We start from the raw sequence: 18,396 nt of genomic DNA, 5'->3' as shown, positions 1-18,396 counted from the left end.
TGTTATCACTCTATTGGTCACTGGAGCAAAGATTTCCAGATTCTGTTAGGCACTCACTCATTAACACCAACTCTCATTTGCCACTTCCTCTTCACATCCTCTCTCCTCTTTGGTTGTAATCTAGCTTAGCTCCCATCTCTCTACTTAATACACATCTCTGCCCTTTTCCAGTGTTCCTCCTTCTGGCCCTCTTTACTGCCCTTCCCTACTCTCACCTTATATTCAGCACCCCAACTTAAACCCTCTAACTTCTGTTTTATGCTTCTAGCCTCCATCTTCTCACCTCTCTCTTCCTCCAGAATTTTTTCCACACAAATCTCCCTAGGAAATGTCTGTCACTTTTAGCCATAATAGGGTAACTTCTAAGAGTAACCAATTTTAATGGTGCACTGCAGTAATTACCATATCTCAGCTCTCCATCACCCTTTCATTTACCATCTATTTATGGATGAAATGGATGCAAAATACTTTTCTTTGGGTATATTTCCTTCAGAATCTTCACTCATGTCCCCATCTACTACAATAATCTGTCCTCTGGCCAAACTACCTCTTCACGTCCTCTAATAAGTCAAACCTAATCTCTAAAGATGTCAGCAATGGGCTTTTATCTGCATTCATTGTAACCAGCTTCCTTATATACTTTCCTGTCACCCAAGTCCTTTGACAATTTCCCTCCAGATTGGTGCTTGAAGAGCTCATCTGGTCCTTCCTCCCACTCCAGTCTTTGGCCTCACACTTTGTGTACTTCTCATCCCCATACGGTCTTTATATCCAAAACGTGTCCCGTTAGACCCTGCTGAGCTCTGGTGGGGTTCTCGATTCAAAATCTTTGTTCCACACCTCTCTGCCTTCTCTGCTCTCCACTATACAGTATTTCCATTTCTTTGCCTCCAGTCTCTCTGTTCTTTCTTTATTCCATCCTGACTATTGGCCCAGAAATGCTGACTTATCCTTCATGTTGACCTCTGTCATTCCTCAGCAGCTCCTTTCTGCCTGGGAGCAGTTTAATCTTTCGGTTCTGTACCTTTCTTCCTTGCCCCCCATATTTGTCCTAGAGAACAGCCTTATCTTCAGCACCCCTCCTGCCATGTGTGTAGCATTTTCCTGGAGGGCACATACTCCTCATTTTTGGCACTCACTGCCCCACTCGCTTTTTTTCATTTGCCTTGACTCCCCTCACTCTCTGTACACCCCTTTCTTCTCAGTTCGGTCCAGACCTGTGGCGAATGCTGCGGGTAGCCTGTGTTTCTGGCCCATCCCTCTTATCCTCTTATCCTCTGCCCCACTGACCATATCCTTCTCTGTAACTATCATTCCAACAAAGCTTTCTGGAATCGCCTCATAATCCCACTTACTTAGTCACAGTCTTCCCTCCAGTGGCTGAGACCTGGCAGCTCCCTACCAAATCTCCCAATCTGCCATTTGCCACAGTGCATCTCCTGCACCCCAGCCTAAGTCACACAGCTCTTGCCTTGCTTGTCTTCCAGCATCCAGCTTTTATTTAATTCTATGTTTTGGGGTTTTTTCCATACAGGTTTGCTCAACAGTTATCTCCCATTTTCAGTCAGTCCTCACAAGACAAGCCTCCTTTCTGGGAACAGTTTTAATGCAGATCTTCAAGGCATTCCTCCCCTGTTCCCTTGTTATCCGCCTTGTGTGGTTCATGAAGCGCTTATCTTTGTCATGGCAAGGGGCTCAGTCTTGTCCTCCTACTATGGAAAGGCTCTCTCACCCACTCTCCTCATTGCTCGTGTTAGTAGTCATCCTCTCTCACAACAATAAGTGATTGCTACCACTGGGTTTTTACTGGAGTTCACCTTAGACTGCATGTAACTTTTCACTGTATCAACCAAACCATTTAATTGAAAATTTGCCACAAAAGTGTCAGGAACATTATCTGTATTAATACCACTCCCATTTACTTTCTTAATCCATTTTTCCTTATCACTTGCTTATACATAGTGTCTTGTGTCTTTACTTATAATAAAATTTAACCAGGTAGCCCAGTCTCTGATCTACCATTGTTCCATCTCTCTTTACTGCTCTTCCTTATTTTCCAGTGGCCTCAGTGAACCAGCATGGGGTTCACCATACCCCATAATCTTCTATGACTCAGCATCTGCCCTGCCTCTCCATTTTTATTTGACCTTTGTCCATACCATAGTCCCATCTTCTCCTTTTTTTTTTTTAAATAACTCAACTGACCCATTCTAAATTTGTGTTCATTTCTACTTCTTTATTCTTCCACCTTCCTCCTGCAGAAAACCCTCAGTTTAACCAAGATCATTCATCAATCAACCCCCTACTGCACTGAAACAGATTCTGTAATTGATAGGTACGTCCTTTCCTATGTGGGGCAATCCAGCTCCCACCATCTGTTTTCAGTATACTTGAGTAAGTTCACTTGCTTTCTGAATTCAGGCCTATTCTTTATAGGATTCCTAGCAGTGGCTTCAATTATCTCTAACATTTTAATCTCTTGACTGCTTAAGCTCACTAGAGCCTGCTGGAAAATATCTATTCTCCTTCCTTGGAAATATAAAATATTTCAGATTTGTTCCTAAACATTCTCTTCTCAGCACCTATGTACTAGCATCTCTCTTACTGCTTCCATTTACACCATGCCTTTCTGGCCTCTTTCCTTTGGCTTGTGTACCTTCCTCTGCTTGCCGAAGCTCTTTTGCATCTTTTTAAATCCGATTAAACTGTACATCCTTTCAAATTTATTGTAATTTTCCCAGGCTGTTAATCCTGAATTCCCACATAGCACTCGGTTAAAACTTACATTAAAGAATCTATGGCATTGAATTGTAATGCCACAGGTGTATAGAGGTAGATCTCGCACACACATTCTTATTCAACTCCTAATCAGCTGTGGGGAGAGAGGTCATGTCTTAGTCATCTTTTTAGCTAAGGGTCTGGCACATTTATTTACACCTTTGCATTATAAATGTATTGACATTTTCTATATTTTTGAACGGAGGGAGTTTACTAAAGTTAAGATTGAGCAAATGAAAGTCCCACTCTCCAACCTGTCACACATGGTCTTTACATCTGAGTCTGTTCTTTCCTTTCCTTGCCTATCCCCCAGCTTTCTAACAGTTTCTCTCTCTCCCTCTCCCTCCCTCTCTCTCACATACACACACACAATCTGAGTCTGTTCTTTCCTGTCCTTGCCTATCCCCCCAGCTTTCTAACTCCACAGTTTCATACACACACAAAACTGTTTAAACTGATAACCCTCTTCCAGACCATGGACTAGACCCTATGTGCCTTTTCTTCACCCATGACTAATAAATACCCTCCTTCAAACAATTTAGAAAATCCTATCTTCTTCATGAAGACTTCATTTTCCTTCTTTTCTTATTATTTCCACTGATTATCTCAAAACATACCATTGCCCACTTGCTTTTCCATTGTACGACACTGACTTTACCAATATTAGAACTTCATTACTGACCTACTCACTACAGGTTAAAAGTTGACGTACTGCAAGTTCATTCTGGTGATCTGTAAATCCACTGTTGGTCCACAATCTATAGATATTATTTGTAAAAGATACTGAGACTCTGATATACTTGGTCAGGATTAATGATCTGTGTGCTTTTAACTATCCATATTTTATGCTTTGTCAGCTCATAGAGCAGTGGTTCTTAATGTTTTGACTGGTGTGGTGAAAAGTTCCTTAGAAAGTGTCTCCCCTGCTGCTTTCCTGATCCATAGTCAGATGCTTTGCCACTGAGCTCTACCCCCTGCTTTCCTTATCTGAATATAAAAACGGAGTTTTGCTCCTGTCTTCTTTTCTGTACTATTCTGACTCGCAGCAGGAAACAGATTTCAAAGTCCAGCCTACAGGCTTCTTGTGAGAACTATGACCCTAGAGAACAGCCTACATATGTTTCACTTGATAATTCAGAACACAGAGCCAAGGACAGATAGTGCTTCCTAAGTTACTGATGGAAGCTGTGTGCTCATGCAGCCCACTGACACAGGCTCGCCTGCTCTGTCTTCTCCAGCTGCAGGCACCTTTAGCTGCACCATGAAGTTCACTGTCCGGGACTGCGACCCTGACACGGGGGTTCCCGCTGAGGAGGGATATGATGACGAGTACGTGGTGAGTCTCCCCTGCACAGAAGGACTCACTCTGACCCCGTGCTCCACCGAGTGACTTCTGTCCAGAGAGAACATTTTTCTAGGAACATCTGACATGAACTTATGAGACTGTATTCTTGTCAAACACACTACAGCTGAGGAGGACCTGGGTTAAATCTCCTGTCATGGGAGTGCCTCATGCCAAAGAGAATTGGGATTTACCACTCCATGACTGGTTAATGCAAAACTCACCCTTTCTAATGTCTTTGTAATAAGGATAATTCAGAGATGAAAATAATTACACAGTCTTCATTGAGATCAGTTTTATTTAAAGTATTAAGAATTGGGATTTTTTTGTTTTGTCCGGCAACTTTTAATTTGCTTATGATACAGCCACAACATGGATGGCAAAGGCTTCAAAGAATTCAGGGAAAGTTTTATTATGGAAAAATCTACCTGTTAGAAAATGCAGAGTTCAGAAGGCCGCATACAGCCTGAACTCGATGGTGATATGTGGGAACATGACTGCTCTGTACCTACCCCAGGGCTACAGATGCTTATCTGAATACAGGTCTTGCCAAACAACCTGGTTTTTTGCTTTCCTTTGTCAGGGCCTATGCTATTTGACTTATCCCCTATGCTGTTTGACTTATCCAGACTACAGAACTTCAAACTAGTCTGAAGTTTTAGTTGAGTTTAGTAGTTTTTCCTAGGCTCCTGCAAAGGATATAACACAGGATGATAAAACCAAATGAACTAGTCTCTTCCATGTTTGTTCTGAACTGAGAGGATGTTCATTTTCTGACCCCTGCTTGTTAACCTACTAGCTAGAAGATCTTGAAGTGACTGTGTCTGACCACATTCAGAAGGTAATGAAGCCTAACTTTGCTGCTGCCTGGGAGGAGGTAGGCGACACCTTTGAGAAAGAGGAGACCTTTGCCCTCAGTTCTACCAAAACTCTTGAAGGTGAGAACAATTTTCCTAAATAGTGTATTGCCTAATAACAGTCTAACACCTAATAGGCACATTTGTTATTCCAGAAGGACTCCCTTTTCTTTAAATACTTCACCAACTGTTTCACTTAAAAGGCCAGAACCCTGTCTTCATCATCTGAGTCAGCCCACTTCCAATCCAGTCACCTCCCTGCACACACCACCGCCAGTCCCTACCTCTACCACCCCACCCCACCCCCCACCCCGCCCAAACTAGTACAGAGGCAAACCCCTACGCTGACCTTTTCTGATACTGCTGCATCCATCTTCCCAACACAGAAGCTGTCAACAACATCATCACATTTCTGGGCATGCAGCCATGTGAGAGGTCAGACAAAGTACCTGAGAACAAGAATTCCCATTCCCTCTATCTGGCAGGTAAGAAACCTTCATCAGATTGCTCCTTTATTTTGTTGCAGAATTTGATAGGAAGGGATGTGCATGGGCATCTCATGCCCTGCTACTGTCCCATTGTTATCAGAGTTACAGCTTGAAGCCCCATCAAACTGAACAATCTGTTTTAGCTGTTTAATTTGCATGCTATTCTTAGGTTGTTCTCTTAAGATGCATATTTGGCCCAAAGCACTTAAATCTCTCCTATAGCTACCAATGCCCCCACCTTAAGTACTCCCTATCAGTATTATTGAATACCTTCTCTGTACCTGGTATTATGGGAATATAAAAGAGTATTGAGAATTTGTATGTAGGATTCAGTTCCCACCATAGGCACAAATCTCTAGAAAAGCTAGACTAAAATAATAGAAAGGAAATGCAGGCAGAGCATGAGAAGTTTCATTATTCAGAGCTTGTTTTGAGTTCTTAACATGGTTTCCTCTCTTCCTTTCCTCTCAGGTGTATACCGAGGTGGCTATGATTTACTGGTAAGGTCCAGGCTGGCCTTAGCAGATGGGGTGACCATGCGGGTGACTGTCAGAAGCAAAGAGGGAACACCTGTAGATGTCATCTTGGCTTCTGTTGGATAAGGTTTTATTGGGCGAGTTGAAATTGATGTACCCTTCACTGTCGGTGGGCTTTCAGGCTATTGGCATGAATTTCCCAGATCATACTTTTAAAAATTAATGACCTCAAAAAAGCAAATTAAATATTTGGCCCTGAGCCAGCAGATCAAGCAAACGTCTGTCCTTGTGCATGTCTTTCTGTTGTTGTTCCTTTTTAATACACTTGGTCAGCTTTGGTATGATAGTACAGCTTTTGGTGAGCTTGAAAATCAAATACTATCCTATACCCCGGCTGCTTAACTTCATTGAATTCTTTAATGTGTATCTGAAAGCTCCTGGCAATGTTGGAAAGCTTCTATCCCAGAGGGGTGGTGGGGGAGGGGGAGCCAGAGTCCACTTTTGTCAAAATTCATTTTTATTAATAGAAAATAAACACTTATTCCAGTTGTTATACTTGAAGTTGCTAATAAAAAAAATATAAATCACCACTTAATAATCCTGCTTTAACTACTAAGACAATGAAACTGCGGCTTAAAAAAAAGTATTCAGCACCGTTTGCTCATAGGCCTTTCAGACTTTGTTTTTTAAGTTTCTGGAACTTTCCTGTCTGTAAAGTACAGGAACTGCTGAGCTACACGAGGAACCCTCTCTGGGACAACCAACGAGAAGTTAAGCAGTCAGTATACATTCAGCCCGGTGACTTGGACTGTACAACGCTCCCCTCCTCTCCACTAGCTCAGGAGGGACATGCTTCTATGCACTGAGGTATGAAGAGTCTGACTGTTATTAGCTGGAAGGATCAGTTCTAACAGCAAAATAACAGTAAAACTCTGGCACAGAGGCTACTGTCTTAAATGTCCTGTGATTTTAGGAAATTCTGTAAATAGCTTGGATTTAGTTCAGTTTACGCAAATGAAATGTTTAAGGTCTGCTAGAGTGTCTGCTGGTTTAGTATCTATATATATAATAAGTATAGGGAAATCATAGTCTTGAAGTATACTTAGAATACTGCATTATTTAAACCAAAGTCTAACAAAATGTCTACAACTAGAAGCAGCTAGTGAAACTAAATCCAAAGTTATGACAAGGGAAACTCATTCTCACTTGAAGCTGTGTCACTTAGAGAACTCAAAGCCATTCAAGGCAAGGTGAAGGCAGCACCTTTAGATAATTCCAATCAGGACCAGAAATCAGCATTTCCAAATACTTCAGAAAAGTCCACAGAAGTGTTTCAAAGACTTTTATGCAAAAGAATGTCTATCTTTCTGCATCAGTGAGTGGTAGTGCCCATCATAATTTCCTATGTAACACAAAGACAAAGGCAAGTCCATACACTTGATCAGATGTCAAAGGAATGGGAGGTGGACCATCGTCAAGTCACCTTACAGCTTCTGCTGGCTTTTTACTATGTGCTGTTCACCAGTGTGAGTCAGGTGGACTTTAGTGAGAGAATAGTGTCTGGTGGCCAGGACCTCTTTTGGGCATTTCTTCCTAAGTGGATTACACAACAGATAAGGGAATAGGGGAGGTAATACAGGGGAGCTACTCTTTCCAGCTCAGAAGGAGTTGATGAAGCCCATATATGCATTCAAGAAGCCCATGGGATCCTCTAGCTGTGGATAGTGGCTAATGTGGTCATCCAGAATCGACACTGTGGACCGCGGCAGCGTTTTCCTAGTGGAAGAGAACAGCATGGAGGTGAACTTGAGGCTGGAGGGAGAGGGAGGGGTGTAAGCCAGTGGGCAGCCCTAGTAAATGCCCCTGCGGACATACCACACTGGAAAGAACCAACAAAGAGCTTATTCACTTTCTACTTTGGAATTGTATCTTTAGGCAGATAAACATGCTAATTCCATTTATGATGTATACAGACTAGTTTTTAAATATTCCAACAGACCACAATGTGAAAATACAACACATATGCAACACAGGTCAGAGCAGGATGACTTCCAACTCCTTAGGGAAGTGGCCACTCAGCAACTCACTGTCCGAGTAAAGACAAAAGACCTTACTTACCCTGAGGAGATGAGAGGGTAGTCTGTTTAAAATTAAATGCAAGCTATTTACTACTGGGTTGTTTCTACTAGGCCATGTGAAGGTATGGAACATTTTTATGTGACATTGTCAATCAAGCACTCATATTCCGACACCTTCCAACTAAGTACCTAGAGAGAAGAACAACCTGAGAAGGCACTTTTCCACAGCTCATTCTTCCCGCAGAGTCTCCTCAGCTGAGGCCAATGAGTTGGCTTTACAATCAAACTTGAAGCAAACATTTAAAATATATCCACTTCCATTCCTTGGTTCACACAATAGCTTTTTCTTACCTGTACACCTTGGAATATGTAGAGTGATACATGTAGATTGATAACCAGGATAGTGAAAACAGACTGTATAAACCAAGAGAATGTATAACTGAATTTCTTGATCTTTACATTATGTGAGAGTTAAGATTTCCCCAGTTCATCCTCTATTAAGTGTTTCCTAGATGAATAATATAGCCAGTGAGGTCAGAGACAGGCTACAGCAATAGCCCTCAACAGGCAATCCTGTTCACCACTATCAGGAAAACAAAGACCCCTGAGGGAGACTCACCTGTACAGCTCCAAAAACTCGGGATAGGGGTTCACCGGATCCAATGGCCCATAGATAAAATGAACTACAAGAGGGGAGAGGAATGAATTATTAACAGCTCTCACACCATAAAATTACCCCTCAAAATTTTTTCTTTAAGTAATTTTTTAATAGAAAACCTAGCTTCTTTCAATATGTAGTTTACAAGGAACGTATGAGAATAAGCCTAAAAATTAGTCCATTTGAGACCTTTTCACCTATAAACACCCACTCATTCTCTTCATCTCTTCTTTGCCCTGGACCAAAAGGAATAAGCCCCACTTCCAACATTTCCATTTTATAAATCCAGGGGACTGTCATTCTTTAAAGTCTCTCTTCACTTATAATTGACCCTTGACATTTGAAATCAGCCAATGATATCTTGAGCACTAATTATTCTATGTGAGACCATGCACTGTTTTTAAATCCATAGAAATGAAAAGACAAATGAGCAGAAACCACATATAGCCTCTTGATTAGTAATCTCAACAGTCTGTCATCCCAGCAGTTCAGCACTGACTGTGGCAACTACCAACAATGCACAGCACAGAAAGTGGTCTAATCACACTCCTGACAGACACCAACGCCTTCTGCGTTAGGAACTCAGTGTTTTATATACTTCTCTACAACACATGTCACTGGTTGCCAGATTAAATAAGAGTGGCCAGTTATATCTGAACTTCAAATAATGAATTTTTTTTAGTATGTCTCAAATACCGCACAGCATATACTTATTCTAAATACATATCTGTCGTTTATCTGAAATTTATTTTCAAATTTAGCTGGGTATCTTGTATCTTGATTTTCTACGTCTGGCAATTACTTAAGCCCATGGTCCCTCAGTTTTCCTGCCAGGAAGTAACACAGAAATACTCACTGGGAATAGATACAGAGGCAAGGGCTCCCACCCAGCGTCTTCTAAACTTCTTCCTCTGATTGATGTACTGCAAGAGACTGTAGGACAGACAAGTCGGCAAGAGTAAAACAAGAAACTTCTATTGTTATATGGATGTAAAGGCCTGACAGGAACCACAAGGAACACAATCTATATTTTCTTAATCCAGAAGCACCTTGCCATTCCTGGGAATGGCCCACTTAACTTACTCATTTCTCTTAACCTCTAGAGTTCACTACTACGTAGCTATGGCAGTGATCATGCCTACTATCAATGTTAGAATTAATGGTTCTCTGTGTTTATGAAGCAGGGACTGAGATCTAGGAAGGCTGGAAATTACTTTGGATTAAAAGTGACTAAAGTCTGAGTCTAAAGTTCTGATTTTGGCTCCACCACTAACTAGCACTGTGACTCAAAAGTTGTTAGTAACCTTTCACCTCAGTTTTCTCATCTTTAAGAGAACTCAACTATGTAATCTGTAAATTGACATCTACTTCTAAAATTCTCAGTGTAAAAGTTCATGAGCACAAAGCTTCATCTCCTGCATCATCCACAGATAAAATGGAGGAGGAGCCCTTTCCCTACAGTGTAAGATGTCAGAACTCAAACTCATGTGCTCTAATAACTGTGCCTGGCAATTGTTTCTGTGAACTTAAAACATCACCTTGTAGAAATATTTACTTTCTTAAAAACACGAGGGAATTTTAAAAGAGGCCTTTGTTTTCCAGTTTTTTTATATTAAAATGAATCTTCAAGGATCCCAGGTGAGTTTGAGGTGAGGGGGAGGAATGATTCCTTCGACCTCACAACTCCCAGCAGAGCCACCAGTTAAAACACTGGAAGCTACACTGACCCAGCTGGCAAAGTGGCCGTATCCCAAGCGGTTCCAGATATCCTATCTCAAGGTCCCTCTGTGAAAGCGGCCACGTTCTCGTTTGAACCAAAGGATGGGAATTCTTTGTACAAGACAGAGAATCCTCAGTCCCTGTTGCTATAGAAAGGATACAAAAAAGTAAGAAATCTGTACTTTGAGAGAGGAATTAGGCACCTTTCAGAATTATGATTATACATTTTGAAGCACTCACTATTGACAAAAGGTCCAAAGACAATTTACCAGTCAATCGGCCAGTTACAAACTGAATTAGCACTGGAATTTGCAGCTGTTTATCCAAACTTTTTGTGCCAAATGGCTTAGGCTCAGTGGTAACTATTCTCAATTTCTTTCTTCTTAGAAAGTACAGAGCAGGACTTCTCGGTTTGCCTCGTACGTCATAAGCACTCTTCTTGAAGTTATTAAAGCACAGAACAGAACACAATCCCACGTTTTCCCTACCTCCCCAAAAAAGTGTCTCTGGAAACCAAAAGAAAAGTTGTTTCTTACCTATCGATAACCAAGTTCCCGTCATTGTTGCGTATCCCTGCCCACATGTCCCACAGCTCACTCTCAGAAGGTCGGGTGTATGGCCCAAAGACGGGGGTGAGACTGAGTAAGTCCAAAAAAGCAGAAAGGTAAGTGTGAGAAGAGCTCAGTACATCAGGTATGATTCGAATTTCAAGTCACGTATGTCCAACCCTTGACTGATTTTTATGAATTCCTCCTACTACTTGCCTGACAAGTGGTCAGCACCTTTAAAGTATCAAGTCCTAAGATCTGGCCCAGAGCTTTAATGCAGCAACTTTTCACTACACTGTTCCCGGGCTGAAGTAAGTCCATCTTTAACAATAACTTACCCTCGAGAGAATACGAAGAAGTTCATCAGCCGTGTGAGGATGGGTGACAGCATGCCTCCATCTTTGAGAAGCTACAGGTATAAAAGTAAAAATCAGGATTCCAAAGAAAGAAGACAACTAGCCAGGATAAAACATTTTATACTAGGAACTAAAAAAGGACTTTAACTAAATCCACTGGCTTTCAGTTTCTTGATTTGCGTATCTATCCTTTTCTCATAGATGACAAACCTACTTCTAATTTCCTTTAAGATGACATTCTACACTGATATATTTGACTTTAGGATCCCAATTTGTTCAAACATCTGTCCTAAGTCTTTAGATAGCTATATTTCTCCAAAAATAGTTATTGATCTCATTTTCAGAAATAAGGCTTTGTTTATCTAGGGTTACTTCTACTGCTTTACTTTTCCTTTATTAAGGAAAAAATTAACTTCATTAACATGTAAGTTTGGGAAGAAATAGATTTTTTAACTACAGCCTGTGACAGCAGGTATGGGCCCTTAGAAAGGTCCCAGCATTACTTAGGTCAGTATAAATTTGAAAAACTATTAAGGAGCTGGTCCATGGAGTAACCAACCTTTTGTAGAAGGAGAGGACGGTGAGTCTCAGGAAATATACCTGTAGGAGAAGAGACTTAAGTTAGTCATTTACCAACAATTTTAGGCCAAACACAGACTCATCATCAGAGGCTAGTCACCCTATTAGTCACCTTAGTGGCTTTTACTGCCAAAAAACAGAATTACAAATAAAAACTTGGTACTGTCATTTATTAATTCTCCAGGGAATTGTGTTTACCAGGTCAGATTCTATCCCACTGGGATTACTTTCCCCACTGCAGAGAAAAGGGAAAAATATGCCTCAGTTATCCACACTGGCGATGACTAGACTTGCTCCCCTTAGTGATTCCACCCATTCCTTGGAATGCATAGTGTTGTTACTGTTTCGGGCTGCAAAGGAAACCAGAGATTTTTCAGGAAGTGTAGGTCCTTAAACCTAGTTTTACCATTTACATTTTTTTTTTTCCAGAGTCCATGGGAGAAAGCCATGAGCATGACTGATAAAAAGATGGATTCCTCTCCCCATCTGCCCTTAAGGTAGTCTGAGGTATTTGGGGGACACCTGGATATATTCATGGATTTACAAGCCAGGCTCAATGGCAGGCAAACAACAGGAAACATCTCCAAAAGGTCTAATTAAGGGTTCTCTAACTTCCAACTGAAACTTGGCACTGCTGTGAATTGAGAGTTTCTGACACAAACCACTACAGTGTTAGAAGCACGTGTGGCTGCATCTCCACTGTCTGCAGAACCCACTGCAGTTGTCACAGAGATGGTGAAGCATCATCTGCGCTCCCCACTGCTTCTAATCACAGCTGTTACCAGACCCACCATGAGATCTTGCTGGAATATGCATTAAACACATTTAAAAATATTACTATACCCTATCTTACAGTAACACACCTTTTTATTGACTTACATCAAGATAATTAGTTTCCTTTGTAATCTTATTTACTATATTCAAAAACATTATTCTGAGAAAGGGTCAGTAAATCTCTTCAGACTACAAAAATGGTCATGGCACAGGAGAGGTAAAGATCCACTCCTTTCTGTGGGTCTGTTGGCAGTATCATCAGACGACCATTTAGACATCACTGCCATTTCTAAACATGGCTCTTCTAGGCTACACCTCGCTTCCCACCCTCCTCCATACAATTACCTCCATTTGACAGACACAGACTCTTGATTGTAAGCCGACCAGATCGATTCTGCTTGAATCTAGAGAGGGGAGGGAAACACACAGCTAACTGAGCCAGTGAAGACAAACTCCCAAGAGGGAAAAGGGCCAGAAAGAATGTACTTCTACCATCTTAGACGAGTGAGACCTGTAGGAAAGTCACGGCCTCACTGACCTGTAGAGCAGCTCCTGAGCCACGGTGTCCCCATAGTCATGAGACAACAGGTTGATCCTGCGGCTCTGGAGCCCCAGATGTCGCAGAAGCGCCTCCACGATGCTGGCCTGCTCAAATATGGAATAGTGATGCGGCCTCTAGGGAAAGGAGAGCCCAGACACACAGGATGAAGTCAAGGGTGCAGGTCTGTCTGCCAGGCCGATCCCTCCATCCTTACCTACCCCCACCCCTCAACGCTGTACCATCTAGATGCCGCTTACCGGTTTGTCACTGAAGCCAAAGCCTAGGAAATCAAGGGCAATCACTCGATGAAACCTGAGGGTCAGACCTTCCCAAATCTATAAGAGAGAAAGGGATGGTTTGGTCCTTCTAATCCTGCTCCTCCAACCTACAGGAACAAAGGAGTCTCATCCCTATCTCAGCTTAACAAACAGCCTTTGATAAAGGGAAAGTCTCATGAAACCACCACAGGCCCATAAATGATCCTCTTGGAAAGTGCTTTATTCCTAACAATTAATCTCCATTGAGGGAGGAACTTGAGCACTTTTTAACTTAGCAATGATCCCTCCCAGATTGCCAAAGACTTTTTTTTTTTTTTTTACTCCCTTACAGTAAATGAGAAACTGTTCTACATTTAATCCTATTTTATTAAGCAACTCAGATACGTAAAAGCCTTCTGCTGCTGCAAGAAAATCCTTGATTTTGGATTTTAAAGGCATAGTAGGACCTAGAAGTCTGATTTTATTACCTTGTACCAATCATAGCTGGATGTTGGAAAGCCGTGTAAAAGCACGACTATCTCCGGACTTCCAACCACACCCACAGAGTCTGGGAAGGAGAGAGAGCAGTTAGGCCAACTCTGTAAGAAAATAACTTTGAAGATGTAAAAAAAATCCAAGTAATCTGGTATAAAGCTCAAGAAACCCTGACCAAATTAATGACATTAAAATAATAGATTTTTTTTTAAATGCAAACTTATTGCTTTAGGTAAGAACAGGCATTGATATCTATTTTCTTTTTTCCAGTATATTTAAAAATTGTAAATACAGCCAATATTTTATAAAAATTTTAAGTGGAGCATAGTCTAAACAAATACTAAATCACTAATTTTCTACACTGAAACTAATTGTAAATCAACTATACTTCAGTTTTTTAAAATGTAAATAGCTCACTTTATATGAAAATACTTGATGGCAGACTGCTTACTTTCACCTAGGTTTTTAAAATATTTCCCTATTTCTCCCTTTATTCTATATTGTTGTTACGTAAATTGAGTTTCCACAGTAAACTTTCACAGTTCTTAAAAGTACACTCACAATTTACAAACTACAAGTTCTGTGTACCTATTAGTAACAAACAGCCTCACAAAAATTCCCTGAAATATAGTAACTCTTGCTCAACTCAGTGAGCTCAGTTTATGCTGTTTGCCCAACACTTTTATTTCCCACACTGGAGACTCAGTCGAATATTAAAAGCATAATGCTCGACTACTGCAAAATTCTAACAACTATAAAAAAGGTTAATCAACATAATCATGAACATTTTTTAATGTATAAACATCTTTTATATTAGCCAAACATTTAAAGAGTAAGTAGCCTTGCTAAAGGTTTAAAACTGGCATATACCACCACTGGCATGAGAATTTGATAATAAGGTTTATAAAAATAATTTGTTAGAAGCAATTAAAAATTTTATATACTTTAGCCTAGAAGTCTTATTCTTGAGAATCCACGCAAATAAATCATTTCATTTACAAGTAGTACTGTTTGAAAAAAAATAAGGAAAAAATTAACACATACATGAAGATTTCCCCTCAACATTAACTATTTACAGCACTGAAAAACTGGAAACAATCTAAGTGACCAACATAAAGAAAATTACATACTTACTTTTTATTGAATACAGCAAATGAGAGGAGGTCAGGAGCAATAATGAAAAACGGTTTATGACAAACATTTTTCGTTATTGCTCTTGACCCCCGCCCAAAAGTAATCTTTTCCCATCTTGTTTCTCATTTTCTCTACCTATAAAATGAGAAGAACAGCACCTACCTCCAAGTACTGTTGTAAAGATTAAATGAAATAATGAAGGTTGAAAACATAATTCAATGTCTAGCATAAGGTAATTAGCAGTCAATAAGTAGCAGTCATGACAATAATTATTAGCAAGTTAATTTATACAAAGATATAATATTTAAATAACATTCAGTTATGCATATAAGAAATAATCTTTATAATCTTTATAGAAAAATAAACTCCGGGATGGGGGAGGAACCGAACCGCTGGTAGCTGTGTCTGAGTGCTGTTTATATTACCTGACACTAGGGGCGCTCACAAGAGAAAGCCGGTACTGTCTATCAGTACAAATCAGACCACAAAGTAAATGAACAAGTCAGTCTGCAGACAGTGGAATCTCAATTCCACCACCCTCTCTCCCTCCCAGCAGTTTTCTGTGAGCTTCCCTGCTGTCAAGGTAATGAGAGAAATTAGTCTATTCCTCCAAATGAACACTGCACAGAAAAAAAGGGGGTTTTGCCTCCATCGCGGAGGGGCGACAGAGACCAATGGACGCAAAATAACTACCTCGGTGGGACCCGTGGGACCTTTTACACGCAGTGTTCCAAAGAGCCCTGTTCTTACCTTGGTAGAAGATGCGCAGTCCCTTGTAGGTGAAAAATTTGCCTGAGGACTTCCATGAGTGAAGGGCAGGAGAAAGCTGCGGGGGCGGGATGTGCAGATAGGCCGCAAGCAGGGGCACCGCCAACAGCCCCACCTGGACCCACCACTCCCGCATCCTGTAGGAAAATTAGAAATCTGGTGTAAGCAGTCAGGTGACACTATGCACGACTCTGCAAGCCCCATACCGGTAAAGTAGGGTGGGTAATTTCTGCACCATGTGGTGACTACCTTGTCCTCCATGTCAACCATGGCAGAATATTTACCAGAAAGAAAAGTGCACTCTGCCTCCTACGCCATTGCCATATTTGGTCGTCGTTCTAATTTTAAGGGAAAAATAGATTATTTTCATATGTAACCTTCCCCCTCAACTTCTCCCCACTTTAACTCTGCAGCCCCTCCCCTTGTGCTGTAGAGGTTTTTATATAAAGTAAAAGGAAGACTAGTTACTTAAGTAACTACATTGGCTTTTATCAAGGCATTCCTGGGGGGATGGGGGTATTTCCCTCATATTTACTCTAAAAGCTCTACCACCTACCCACTGGCCCCCCACCAGTAAAATGTTTTACATATATATTTTTTTAACTCATTAAAAAAATGCCACATCACATGTCCTTAAGCGGAGAGCTGCTCGTGATTTTCTAATATATATCAACCCTCTGACTCCAATGAAGCCCAGTTTGATACTACTGTATAGATTTGTGCTGAGAAACTGCTAGGGGTAAAGAGTCTGAAAGTAAGAAGATAGGTGCTTTGTATATTCCAACATAAGCAGCTTTGTCATGACCCTGAATATCTAATCTCTTGAGGCGGTGGAGCAGCAGATTTTATTTCTGCTTTTCTTAGCAGACTCTTAAGGAAGCACCCCTATTTACTTAATTTCTTAGCGTGCCCCTTACTCCCCATCTCCCCCCACACCCAAAAGGAGGCAGAGAATCTGAGAACTGATTTTGTTTTGGGGAGGAAGGCAGTGCTTTACACACCCAACTTTCCCATGCCCAGGACTTTGAAGGTCCAGGTCAGTTTATCCACAATGACAAGTGCTAAACAGGAATTAGAAACAGTTCCCTCCGTTTCTAGCTTATGACTCCTGAGGGTCACCAAGGAAAGAATTATCAGTAGAATGGATGTTCTCTTAAAAATAGCCAGAATAGAAATACCTCCTAAAACTAAGAATTACCAAGAACACAGAACTATAAATAAGCAGAATTAATTGTGAAAGCCCTGGTGGAAATGGCTTTGTCTGGACGCACACCCTTCTACCATATTACCTGTAATCTGGTCACAATCCCTAACAAACTAATATTTATTTATTTTAGAGTTGTTTTTTTAAAATCACTTGTGGTTTTATGTCCACAGAGAATCTCAGCTCCTTTGCCTATTTTAAGGCATACCAAGGCAGTCTTTTTTTTTGCCCCCCCTGAAGTATATGTCCATAAAATAGTCAGTGACTTGGTTCTATCTTTTAAGGTAGAAAGATTAAGAAATGATTAGAAAAAGTGCCCTGAACATGATCATTATATCACAATATTCACCCCATAACAGTAGTAGGCTGCATCCCGTTATCTCCTTAAAAGGTGAGGTGACAAAAGGTATTATTAGGTTTAGGTTATCATTTCTCCGTGCTAGCTGTCCCTGGACTTCGGCTCATATATTTTCACCTGCGCATTTCATCCTTCCTGATCTCCCCATACTTCTCATTCATTTACAGGTTCCAGCAGCCGTGTATCTGCAGTGACTCAGCAGAGAGTCAGGGAGGGGATACTAGAGGAGAGGAGCAGGAGGCAGCTCCCCCCTCCATTCCCGGGGTTGGAGTGAGGGAGGGGGGCCTTGGTAGCCCCAGGAATGAACAGACGCTGTTTCTGGACACCACCATCCGCCACATCTTCCTTCTCTTTTACTCTAAGAAAGCAAAGAGGCAACCCCTTAGGAAGCCGTAAATTTAATTACTTCAGTAAAAATGCCCCTAATAATATTTTAGTATTGTTAGTATGAAAGCAATCAGGCAGTCAGTAGGTAAAATGGATTAAACATTTTTTGACTAAAATCTCCATTATTTGATGAGCCAAGAATTAAGAATATAAATTCAGCAAATGCCAGTAACAAACCTTCCAGAAATTAATGAACATTTACGAGCCTTTATTTATCTTGTAAATAGGAAAAATACGCACATTTAATACCAAACCTGCCCACTTGACAGCATCGCGGTGAGACTATGCACTACTTTGTGCATGTGTGTGTGTGCTAAGTCGCTCAGTCGTCTCTGACTCTTTGCGACCCCATAGACTGTAGCCCACCAGTTTCCTCCGCTCATGGAATTTTTCAAGCAAGAATACTGGAGTGGGGATCTTTTCTCCTCCAGGGGATCTTCCCAACCCAAGGATGGAACCTGCGTCTCTTGCGTCTCCTGCATCAAATGGAGGATTCTTTACCACTGCGCCATTTGGGAAGCCCACTAGTTTGTAAACCAGCGCAAATAATTCATGTGTAATATTATGACACATCATAATATTTGGTCACATCATTCTCA

At 41.0% G+C, this 18,396-nt stretch overlaps 2 protein-coding genes across 23 annotated transcripts in view; one reads left to right on the top strand and one right to left on the bottom strand.

Moving 5' to 3' along the window:
• Positions 1 to 6,218, top strand: part of COPG2 (coat protein complex I subunit gamma 2) — a 462,375-nt gene extending 456,157 nt beyond the window's left edge. For both annotated transcript variants that reach the window (XM_081537057.1, XM_081537058.1), the window contains 4 exons: positions 4,017 to 4,114; positions 4,920 to 5,058; positions 5,364 to 5,462; positions 5,937 to 6,218. In XM_081537057.1, coding sequence (XP_081393183.1) covers positions 4,017 to 4,114; positions 4,920 to 5,058; positions 5,364 to 5,462; positions 5,937 to 6,067 — 467 coding nt within the window. In that variant the 3' untranslated portion in view covers positions 6,068 to 6,218. The remainder of the gene's footprint in view (positions 1 to 4,016; positions 4,115 to 4,919; positions 5,059 to 5,363; positions 5,463 to 5,936) is intronic.
• Positions 6,219 to 6,440: 222 nt separating this feature from the next.
• The window catches only part of MEST (mesoderm specific transcript), a 72,659-nt gene continuing 60,703 nt past the window's right edge, over positions 6,441 to 18,396 (bottom strand). For 11 of the 21 annotated variants that reach the window (XM_081537088.1, XM_081537083.1, XM_081537087.1 and 8 more), the window contains 11 exons: positions 15,831 to 15,985; positions 13,940 to 14,019; positions 13,452 to 13,529; positions 13,192 to 13,328; positions 12,999 to 13,057; positions 11,860 to 11,900; positions 11,283 to 11,353; positions 10,933 to 11,034; positions 9,534 to 9,610; positions 8,639 to 8,702; positions 6,441 to 7,717 (listed from right to left, as the gene is read on the bottom strand). In XM_081537088.1, the coding sequence (XP_081393214.1) occupies positions 7,600 to 7,717; positions 8,639 to 8,702; positions 9,534 to 9,610; positions 10,933 to 11,034; positions 11,283 to 11,353; positions 11,860 to 11,900; positions 12,999 to 13,057; positions 13,192 to 13,328; positions 13,452 to 13,529; positions 13,940 to 14,019; positions 15,831 to 15,984 (981 nt within the window). In that variant the 5' untranslated portion in view covers position 15,985 and the 3' untranslated portion in view covers positions 6,441 to 7,599. Of the gene's footprint in view, positions 7,754 to 8,638; positions 8,703 to 9,533; positions 9,611 to 10,932; positions 11,035 to 11,282; positions 11,354 to 11,859; positions 11,901 to 12,998; positions 13,058 to 13,191; positions 13,329 to 13,451; positions 13,530 to 13,939; positions 14,020 to 15,830; positions 15,986 to 16,132; positions 16,187 to 18,396 lie in introns of all 21 variants that reach the window. The other 10 variants (XM_081537074.1, XM_081537078.1, XM_081537073.1 and 7 more) reach the window with 4 other exon arrangements.

This window comes from Giraffa tippelskirchi, chromosome 10, assembly GCF_054371585.1.
Source record: "Giraffa tippelskirchi isolate mGirTip1 chromosome 10, T2T-mGirTip1v1.2.pri, whole genome shotgun sequence".
Lineage (NCBI taxonomy): Eukaryota > Metazoa > Chordata > Mammalia > Artiodactyla > Giraffidae > Giraffa > Giraffa tippelskirchi.
The sequence above is the reverse complement of the archived record's forward strand: the minus strand, read 5'-3'. Positions and strand labels throughout refer to the sequence as shown.